Source organism: Pan troglodytes, chromosome 20, assembly GCF_028858775.2.
Source record: "Pan troglodytes isolate AG18354 chromosome 20, NHGRI_mPanTro3-v2.0_pri, whole genome shotgun sequence".
In the NCBI taxonomy this organism is placed as follows: Eukaryota; Metazoa; Chordata; class Mammalia; order Primates; family Hominidae; genus Pan; species Pan troglodytes.
This window is the reverse complement of record NC_072418.2, coordinates 53,374,276-53,385,089: the sequence shown is the minus strand read 5'-3', so window position 1 is coordinate 53,385,089 and position 10,814 is coordinate 53,374,276. Positions and strand designations below refer to the sequence as shown.

General features: G+C 55.5%; 1 protein-coding gene across 1 annotated transcript; it reads left to right on the top strand.

Moving 5' to 3' along the window:
* The first annotated feature begins 2,332 nt into the window (after positions 1 to 2,332).
* On the top strand, positions 2,333 to 10,127 carry LOC100609338 (uncharacterized). The gene is made up of 2 exons (XM_054672653.2): positions 2,333 to 9,545; positions 9,749 to 10,127. Exon 1 carries the CDS (start codon positions 3,323 to 3,325, stop codon positions 4,562 to 4,564), a length of 1,242 nt encoding a protein of 413 aa, XP_054528628.1. The 5' UTR covers positions 2,333 to 3,322; the 3' UTR covers positions 4,565 to 9,545; positions 9,749 to 10,127.
* Positions 10,128 to 10,814: the final 687 nt, after the last annotated feature.

The window sequence follows — 10,814 nt, the reverse complement described above, 5'->3', positions numbered from 1 at the left end:
TCTTCCAAGGCAAGGACTACATTTATTGAGCACTTCTGGTATGCAAGCAATTATGTCCTTTCTCTCCTCTCCTCTTGCCCTTCAGTCTCCACTGACTCCACCAGTCTCTGCTTCTTTCTGCTCTGTGCCAGGGAAGAAAATGGGCATTTATTGAGTACCTATTGTGTGCCAGACAGTTTTCTTATTCTCCCCTAACCCTTCACTTCGCCTTCTTCCCTTATCTCTAACTTCTTTCTGTCCCATCGGCTCTTTCTCGGGGACAAAAACAAGCAATTATGGGGCACCTACTGTATGCCAGGCAATTAACATCCCTCCTCATCTCCTCTTACCTCTTTCTCGCTGCCCCTCTTGCTCTGCCAGCTTATCCCCTTGCTGTTCTCTGGGTCCTTTTCTGGGGAAGGGTACAGGTGTTTATTGAGCGCCTCCTGTGTGCCCCATGGTTTACCTGCAATGCCCCCTCCCTGCATATCCTCTCCTCTGCCACACTCCTCTCACTGATCCCTCCTCCCTCTGCTCCTCCACCCCCACGGAGGCCTCCTGGGCCAACACCTTTTCCTCTCATTCCTGTCTGTGCCTTCATTTCTGTCTTGTTCTCTTGCTCCTCCAAGGACGACAATGTGCATTTACTGAGTGCCTCCTGTGTGCCCACCACCTCACCAGCGCACTTGTTCTCATTTCCTCTCTTCTCCCTGCCTCCTTCTCTCCACCAGCTTCTCCCCCTCCTCTCTGCCCTGCCAGCTCTTTCCTGAGGGAGGAAATAGGCATGTATTGAGTGCCTGCTGTATGCTGCCGCTTCATCTACGCTGTCTGCTTGCCTCACAGGCTCTGTTCTCCCTTCTCTCCTTTTCTCCTTCTCTCTGCTTGCTCCCTTCCTCCTGGCTGCTTTCTCTGTGCTTGCTGCCAGGGAGGAGAATGGGCATTTATTAGGCACCCACTGTGTATTAGTCACTTTACATATATTGTCTCCTTCCCACACAACAGTCTCTTCTGTTCTCTCTGCTGGAGTTTCCTCCTCCTCCTCCTCCTCCTCCCCTTCCTCCTCCTCTTCCTCCTTCTCTTCCTCCTCCTCCTCCTCTCCTCACTCCTCCTTTACTTTCTCCTGTCTCTTGGGGAAAAGAAATAACACTTAACAAACACCTACTGGTCTGCTTCACACTTTCCACCCGTGCCCCTCTCTCTCTCTCTTTTTTTTTTTTTTTTTTTTTGAGATGGAGTCTTGCTCTGTCGCCCAGGCTGGAGTGCAGTGGGGCAATCTGAGCTCACTGCAACCTCTGCCTCCCGGGTTCAAGCGATTCTCCTGTCTCAGCCTCCTGAGTAGCTGGGATTACAGGCACCCACCAACATGCTCGGCTAATTTTTTGTATTTTAGTAGAGACGGGGTTTCACCGTGTTGCCCAAGCTGGTCTCGAACTCCTGAGCTCAGGCAATCCACCCGCCTAGGCCTCCCAAAGTGCTGGGATTACAGGCGTGAGCCACCGCGCCTGGCCCTATGTCCCTCTCTTTAGGCTGCCTCTCCTTCTGCTTTTGCTCTGCGGGAGTTTCTTCTTCTCCCTTTTCATGTGGTCCTGAAGGGAATGGGCAGTTATTGAGCACCGACTGTGTGCCAGGCTTTTTATAGATACAGCCTCCCCTTCTCACCCTCGATTCCCCCTTTCCCTTCCTCTCTCTGCCTTCCTACTCTCTGTGCTCTCCCCTAGGAAAGGGGAAGGGCACCAATTGAGCGCCGACTGTGTACCAGGCGACTCTCTTTAGACCCTCCTTTCCCTCTGCCCCTTCCACTCCACCGACTCCCTTTTTTTTCCTTCTCAGCGGTGGAAGCTCCAAACCTTCCAGATGGAAGGGGTTTAGGTTTCCCCCAGGAGTCTCAGCCGCCACAGCCCTAGAAGGGGTGGCCAGCTACACCGTGCGGGGCTGCAGGAAAGAGGAGGAGGAAGGAGGATGTGGGCTGCAGCCTGATTTCTCCCTTGGAAAAATATGTGGACGACAATGGCTACTCCCTCCCAGGTCAGGGTGGGGTGGGGGAGGCTGAAGGAGGCCTGGAGGGACTCTAGGAAGGAACACTCTAGAATCTGAGCCTGAGAGGCAGCCCGTGCCCACGGAGGGGACGCTTCTGCCGCCAGTCACCACACTGGATTCAAGCCCGAGCCTCCTTCCTCCACCTCCCTCTCCCCTCCGCAGGCCTTCCTGCCCTGCAGACACTTGGCGGGTGTTCCCTGGACTCTTCACCACCTGAGGGAGCAGATGAGGAAACTGAGGCTCGGGTGGGAAAGAGGATTTGCCCCTCCCCATTTCTCCTTCTACCTCTCCTCTGTGACCCCCTTCCTCTCTCTCGCCCTCTCCTCTCTCCCATTCTCTGAATCTCTCCCCCCACCCCTGCTCCCACTCTGTTCCTGTCTCTGCACGCCCCCAAATTCCCTTTTTTTTTTTTTTTTGAGATGGGGACTCGCTCCGTCGCCCAGGCTGGAGTGCAATGGAGCGATCTCAGCTCACCGCAACCTCCGCCTCCCCGGTGCAAGTGATTCTCCTGCCTCAGCCTCCCAAAGTGCTGGGATTATAGGCACCCGCCACCACGCCTCGCTAATTTTTGTATTTTAAGTAGAAATGGGGTCTTGCTATGTTGGCCAGGCTGGTCTCGAACTCCTGACCTCAAATGATCCACCTGCCTCGGCCTCCCAAAATGCTGGGATTGCAGGCGTGATTACTGCACCTGGCCCCAACTTCTTTGCCACACGCTTTCCTCCACACACTAATTTCCCTCCCACTACATGCCAGCAAGCGTCCTTCACTCCCACCTTCTTGATCACCTCTTCTTTTCATTATTCTTCCTGCAACTACCCCTCCTCCTTCCTCCTCCTTCCTCCTCCTCCTTCCTCCTCCTTTCCCCCTTCTCCTTCCTCTTCCTCCTCCCCCTCCTCCTCCTTCCTCCACCTCCTTCCTCCTCCCCCTCCTTTCTCCTTCCTCCACCTCCTTCCTCCTCCTCTTTCCCCTTCTCCTTCCTCTTCCTCCCCCTCCTCCCTCCTCCTTCCTCCACCTTCCTCCTCCCCCCTTCTTTCCTCCTCCTCCTTCCTCCACCTCCTTCCTCTTCCTCCTCCTCCTTCCTCCTCCCCCTCCTCCCTCCTCCCTCCTCCTCCCCCTCCTCCCCTCTTCTTTCCTCCTTCCTCCTTCCTCCACCTCCTTCCTCCTCCTCTTTCCCCTTCTCCTTCCTCTTCCTCCTCCTCCCCCTCTTTTCTCCTTCCTCCATCTCCTTCCTCCTCCCCCTTTCCTCCTCCTCTTTCCCCCTCCTCTCTCCTCCTCCCACTTTCCTCCTCCTGCTCCTTCCTCCATGTCCTTCCTCCTCTTCCCCCTCCTCCTTCCTCCACCTCCCTCCTCCTCTTTCATCCTCCTCCTTCCTCCTCTCCTCCTCCCTGATTCCTCTTCCTTCTTCCTCCTCCCTCTTCCTCTTTCCTCCTCCTTCCTCCTCCCTCCTCCTCCTTCCTCCTCTTTCCTCCTCCCTCTCCTCTTCCCCTCCTTCCTTTCTTCCTCCTCCTTCCTCCTTCTCCCTCTTACTCCCTCCTCCTCCTACTCCTTCCTCCTCCTTCCTCTTTCCTCCTCCTCTTTCCTCTTCCTCCTCCTTCCTCCTCCTCACCCCTCCTCCCCTTCCTCCTCCTCTCCCTTCCCTCTTCCTCCCTCCTCCTCCTTCCTCCTCCCCTTCCTCCTCCTCTCTTTCCTCTTCCTCCCTCCTCCTCCTTCCTCCTCCCTCCTTTCCTCCTCCTCTTTCCTCTTCCTCCTCACCCCTCCTCCCCCTTTCCTCCTTCCTCCTCCTCCCTCTTACTCCACCTCCTCCTCTTTCCTCCTTCATCTTTCCTTCTCCTTCTTCCTCCTTCCTCTTACTCCCTCCTCCTTCCTCCTCCTTTCCCTCTTTCCTTTTCCTCCTCCCTCCTCCTCCTTTCCTCCTCCTCTTTCCTCTTCCTCCTCACCCCTCCTCCCCCTTTCCTCCTCCTCCCTCCTCCTCCTCTTTCCTCTTCCTCCTCCTCCCTCCTCCTCACTCCTCCCCTTCCTCCTCCTCTCCCTCTTTCCTCTTCTTCCTCCCTCCTCCTCCTTCCTCCTCCCTCCTTTCCTCCTCCTCTTTCCTCTTCTTCCTCACCCCTCCTCCCCCTTTCCTCCTCCTCCCCCTTCCTCCTCTTTCCTCTTCCTCCTTCTTCCTTCTCCTCCTCCTCTTTTCTCTCCCTCCTCCTCTTTCCCCCTCCTCCTCCCCCTCTCCATAACACACACACACACAGGCTGTCCCTGTCCCTGTGTGTCCTCTCTTCGGCTGGATCCTCAGTGTTTCCTCCTCTCTAGGTCTCGCACACACTGCTCCTCCCTTGGGCGATATTCCAGTCCTCCACACGCTTCCACCCGGCCCCACCTTTTCCTGATTGTCCACCTTGTGGCTCTCAGCCTTTCTGGAATCTTCTCCCTTGTCCTCCAGACTGCCACCCCCCACTGTCTTCTGCCCTCTCCTTCCCCTGCGCGAGGTCCTCCCCCTCATCCCCGCCCTGTCATTTCCTCATCGTCTGTACCCAACCCCCAGAGGAGGCGCTGATGGGGCCCCAGTCTCACTGTGCCTGTCCACAGCGCCGGACTGTGTCAGAAGGAGACAAGGGGGCCGGGGACACGGGGCAGCACTGTGGTTAGGGCCTGTGCCCTTGGTCTCCCTCCCTCCTCTGCCTCCTTTGCCTCCAGTTTCTGTCCCTTGGATTTGCCTCTCCTCTTTCCTCTCACTCCTGCCTCCCCTTCCTCTCCCTGCACCTTCAGTGAGTTCCACCTGGCTTCCCCTCCACACGCTCCTGGTGGCTTCTCTTTGGCGCTTCTCTCTCTCTCTCTCTCTCTCTCTCCCTGTCTCTCCCATCTCTCGCTGTCTCTGTCTCATTTTCTCAGTCCGTCTCTGTCTCTCTCGCTCTGCCTCTCTCACTCTCTTGCCATCATTGTCTCTGTTTCTCTCACTGTCTCTTTCTCGCTCTCTCTTGCCATCATTTTGTCTGTTTCTCTCACTGTCTCTCTCTAGCTGTCTCTCGCTTTCTGTCTCATTGTCTGTCTCTCTCTGGCTATCTCTCTTTTACTGTCTCTCTCTCGCTGTCTCTCTGTCTCTCACTCTTTCTCTCTCTCGGTCTCCCTCTTGCTGTCTCTCTCACTGTCTCTCTTGCTGTCTCCCTGTCTCTTTCTCTCACTCTTTCTCGCTATCTCTGTTTCTCTCAATGTCTCTGTCTCTCTCCCTGTCTCTTTCTCCATCTCTCATCATCTCTCTCTCCCTCTCTGTCTCTGACACACACTCTCTATTTCTCCCATCCTCCCCTCCATGGGGCTTTCCTGTTTCCTTTCCATCCTCACCTTCACTCGCTCTTTCCTGACCTTCTTGGTATTTTGTTCTCGCTCTTTCCTCTCCGTTTTCTCCCTCACCCCACAAGCTCTCTCCCCTCGCCTCTAGTCCCCCAAGTCCTTCCCAGCTCCGCCTCTCCATGCCCGCTCCTTCCTTTCCAGTTTCTCTGCCAGTCATTGTCCTTGACCCTTCCCTCTCCTCGTCTCTGCTCCCACCGGCTCGTCTGAGCCTGGCGCTGACAGCCTTCTCCCCACCCCGCCCAACCCCACCCCCGACTCCCGCCATCCCCTCACCTCCTGGTCCCTGTCCCCCTCCCGCGTCCCCGTCTTCTTGATGACTCCAACAGCTGCAGCTGCAGAGGCCCCGAGGCCCCTCGGAGGAGACTGGGCAGGGAGGGCTCCTCCGCATGCTGGGATATTTTTATCCTGCCTTGGACGATTGGGACGATTGGTCCTGCAATCTGTTTCACCCTTTAAGAAACTCATTTCATGTCCTGCCAGGTCCTGGGACCATAAGCTCGCGTGTCTCCACAGTTGCACATTCCCGTCCGTCTGCAGCTCATTATCTGGGCCAGAAGGACGTTACCCCATGACTTGGAAGGACGTGCCATCACGCAGGAGGTCACAAAGCGGACGGCAGGAAACCCAGCCTTCCCTCTTCTGCCTTCCTCCTCACCTCTCTCTCTCTCAGTACTCTGTTCTTGTTAATATCAGTGTATCAATGAGCCTGGTTTTTTGCCTTTTATTATTATTATTAACATAGTGAGCACAGGCGTTTCGTATTCTGCGTCTGATTTTCCAGCAGCAAAGCCTCTGCCATCCGCCCCACCGTCCCGCTGGCTCTTGCTCATTGTCTTTCCCTTCCCTGCTTGCCTGCTCCCTCGCGCCCCTGCTCTGCGTGTTGGATGTGAAAAGGATGTCAGGGACTAGGCGGAGGGCATGTTCCTCTGAGCCCAGGCTGCACCTTGGCACAGTGGAGGGTCCACCCACCCCAGGTAGCCCAGGTGAGGCCCCTGGGTCCCCGTCACTCAGGCTGTCCACATGAAAGTCCAGATGTCTCCGACCAACAGAGCCCTGGGAGAAAGGACGTGACGCTGCCGCTTCACCGGGATGGGTTCCCACGTCCCTCCGCGTTGACCCACAGCTTCCTTACGGTCTTGTATGTAGTTTGATGCTTTTAAGGGCCGGCCACGGTGGCTCAACGCCTGTAATCCCAGCACTTTGGGAGGCCGAGGTGGGCGGATCATGAGGTCAGGAATTCGAGACCAGCCTAGCCAAAATGGTGAAACCCCGTCTCTACTAAAAAATACAAAAATTAGCAGGCGCGAAGGCGGGTCCCTGTAATCCCAGCTACTCGGGAGGCTGAGGCAGGAGAATCGCTTAAACCCGGGAGGCGGAGTTTGCAGTGAGCCGAGATCGCGCCACTGCACTCTAGCTTGGGCAACACAGCAAGACTCCGTCTCAAAAAAAAAATTGTTAAGACTATTTTATCCAGGTTCCTACTTGTTTTCAGTTATGGGGTTGGGGGCGGGGTGGGAGGGCAATGACCTGACACAGTGTTACCGGATGAGGAGTCCGGTCTTGCTTTGCTTTCTGTGCCTTTTCTGTCTTGTCATTGGCTCTCCCGCCCTCCTACACGCACCCCGCCTGTTGCTTCTCTCATTCTCCAGTTCCCTTCCAATCCCCCTTCACTTCTCTTTACTCCCCTCCCCCAGGTCAGTGCTCGGCGTTTCCTCCCTCTTTCTGTTCTCCCATCCTCCCGGGCAGCTGTCTCTGTCCTGTTCTGTCTCCTGTTCTCCCGCCCCTCCAGCTCCTTCCCTTCCTCCTTTCTCCTGGGCCCTTCTCTGCCGCACCTTCCACAGCTGCTCTGTTCCTCCCCATCCTCGTCTAGTCCCATTCGTTGTCCTTTCTCTCCCTGGGTCACAGAGATGGCCCCGGGGTGGCTGCGCCCTGTTGAGGCAGGGAACGTTTCTGCTGCATGGCCGAGTTCCCAACCTGGACCCGCCGGGTCTGGCAGCCTGTCCCCGCAGTAGCCTGGGCTGTGCCCACGACACCCCCGCCGCCCAGCTACCCGGCCCTCTCCGTGCCTCACACTGGCTCCTAACCTGCTTCACGTTCCTGCTTTCTGCCCTGGTCTCTGGGCTGACGCTGTCTTAGGGGCGCCCCCTCCTCAGCTGGAGGGGCATGGTCCTCTGTCGCTACTTCCAATCCTCTCTCCCTTCTTTCTCTCCGTATTGCTCTTCCACATTCATGCACCTCTTCTTTCCTTTCTGCTTTTTTTCTCGCTCACTCACCCGCTGGAGTGCAGTAGTGCAGCCTCCACCTCCCAGGCTCCAGTGATCCTCCTGCCTTAGCCTCTCAAAGTGCTGGGACCACAGGTGCGAGGCACCATGCCCGGCCTGTTCTTTTCTCTCTGCCCTTTTTTGTATTTTTTCCTTTCTCCTTTCCTTCTTCCCTAATGTCTGTCTCTCTCCTTCCCTTCTCTCTCCAGCCCTCTCCTACCCTCCTTTTCTCTTTTCCCCTATCTCCAGCCCTCTCCTACCCTCCTTCCCTCCCTCTTTCTCTCTCCCCCTCTGCACCGCTCCATCTCCCTCTCGGTCCAGTCCGCTGTCTGTGCCCCCTCTCTGTTCCGTTTTCTCTCCCACCCTTCTTCCCTCTCTCATTTCTTCTCTTTTCCCCTCTTCCTGTTCTCTTTTTCTCGCTGTCCTCTCTGCGGCCACCCTCCTCTTTCTCACTTCTGCTCTCCCTGTCCGGCTCTTCTCTCTCCTCTCTCCCTTCTAGCAGATTCTCTGGCTGTTTCCTCTCCTCTCCCTCTGTGCTCCTCCCTCCTCCTCTCTCCTCCCAGCCACTATCCTCTCTCTTCACCCTCTTCTCTGTCTGTCTCATGGTCTCCTCCTAGCTCTTTTCCTTCCCAGTTCCTGGCTCTCTTTCTCTCTTTCCTCTTCTCTGGCTGGAGCTCCCCGCTCCTCCATCCCTCCCTCTCCCGGGGCAGTCGGCCCCCTCTCCCCCACCCTTTTCTCCCCCAACCCCCTCTCCCCCACCCACTTCTCCCTAGGACGCTCCCTCCTTCACCCGTTTCTCTGCTTCCCTCTTCTCCGAGCTCACCAGCCATGGCACCCACCCTCTCCCTCTCTTCCTTCCTGTCCCTTTTTTCACCCCCTCGTCTTTCTTTCCTCTTCTGTTTTTTCTTCTCTTTCCATTTCTGCCCCCCTACACTGTTTCCTTCTTTCTCCCTCTTCCTCTCTCCCCTCCTGCTCTGGCCATCTTTTCTTTTCTTTTTTTTTTTTTTTTTTTTTTTTTTTTGAGACGGAGTCTCGCTCTGTCGCCCAGGCTGGAGTGCAGTGACGCAATCTCGGCTCACTGCAAGCTCCGCCTCCAGGGTTCACGCCATTCTCCTGCCTCAGCCTCCCGAGTAGCTGGGACTACAGGCGCCTGCCACCATGCCCTGCTAATTTATTTTTTTGTATTTTTAGTAGAGACAGGGTTTCACCGTGTTAGCCAGGACGGTCTCGATCTCCTCACCTCGTGATCTGCCTGCCTTGGCCTCCCAAAGTGCTGGGATTACAGGCGTGAGCCACCATGCCCAGCTCTTTCCTCCTGCTTTTTTCCTACACTCTCTCCTCCCTCCTTTCCTCCCTCTTTCTCCTGTTTGATTTCCACCTCTTTTCTCTCCTCTCTCCTCTGAATCTGCCTCTTCCTCTTCTCACCTCCCTCTTCCTTCCCTGTCTCTCCCCCTTGGGTCTCTCTTCCTTCCCTCTCTCTGGTTTCTCTGTCTCTGCCCTGTCCTTTCCTTTCCCTCCTCTCTGGACCTGTCTCCTCTCCTGGCTGTCTCTCCTTCAAGCTCTCACTCCCACTGGCCTCCCTCCCGGGAGCCCCATCTCCTCCGTCTCCAGGTGGCCCCTGCATCCCTGCCTGGTGGGCCTTTGCCTCCCTCTCCTGTTCCTGCCTTGCCTGCTCCCAGGTTTCCAGGTCCTGACCAGGAGGCAGGAGTCCATACCGAGGCCCAAACAGGCTAGCCCTGAGCAGGGCCCCCAAGCCTGAGGCCCAGGAGTGGACAGACCTTTGTGACACCCATTCTCTCTTCCTTTTCCATCTGTCCGGAACTCTGGACACTGCCTGGAGGAATCAGGCCTGCCGTAGGCCCAGGAAGGCGGAAACAAAGACGACGCTCAGAGACAGGAAGCAACTTGCCTAAAGATACACAGCACGTAAGGAGCAGGGACAGGACTGGGTGGGGCCCCTGGGGTTGGCCAGGAGTGGGCTCCTGAATCTGCTGATCCCTGGCCTCCTATCTGAGCTCAGTGAGCAGCGGATGACGCCTTTCTGCTCCATTCCGCTCCCTTCCCAACTCTTCCTCTGACAACATGAAGCACCTCAGCACTGAGGGGACCTCACCTGAATTCCATTTCAGAGATGAGAAAATTGGTGCCCAATGTTTCTGAAGACCAGCAACTGCTAAGACAGAGACTTCGAGGGAACCCGACCTTGCCTGAAGGACCAACAGCGCCCCCTGCAGGACACTTCCCTCCATTGAGAGAAGCCACAGGCGCCGGCCTGAGGCATTCTGAGTGCGTGGAATCCTCTATCACCACCTCCTGGCAAAGAACGGAGCTGCAACCCAGCTATATGAGACACCCAGAATGATCTCAACAAAAAGGGACAGTGACCAGAATGCCTGGGGGAGGAACAGGGGATACTGGGTGGAAGGAGGGGAGAGGGAGAAGTTGTAATATTTTGTAAAAATGAACATTTTTACTCCTAATCAATATATAAACATCATGCTCAGCAAACTTCTTGGTATGAAACTTCTGAACTTCACACATTTTCAAGTCATTCTATGGGTGGGTGGACTGGCTCCCATGGAAATGCAACTGGGACTGCACATGGGAAAAAAAGGAAAATGGAATTTGGTTCACACAAACCTGTTTGGGAGATTGCATTTCCAGGAAATGGGCCAAATTGAGTTTGTTTCCTTTGTAACAACATTGTTGTGCCTTGCTGACTGGAAGGTGGGTACAAATAAAGGAGGATGGACTGACAGCTGAAGAGGCACCAGTAATTAGCCCCTAATCCTTACCAGGGAGTCTCTCTGATGGGTTAAATAAGCCTACAGAGGCCAGGGGCAGTGGCTCACACATGTAATCCCAGCACTTTAGGAGACTAAGGTGGATCGCTTGAGGTCAGGAGTTCAAGACCAGCCTGGCCAACATGGTGAAACCCGGTCTCTACTAAAAATACAAAAATTGGCTGGGTGTGGTGGCACACGGTTGTAATCGCAGCTACTCAGGAGGCTGAGGCAAGAGAATTGCTTGAACCTGGGAGGTGGAGGTTGCAGTGAGCCAAAATTGAGCCACTGCACTCCAGCCTGGGTGACAAGTGAAACTCCATCCCACAAACACACCTGCCCCCCACCCACCAAAAAAAAAGGAGCCTATAGTTTCCAGTAGACAATTTGGGGTTAGTAAAGAATTTTACAA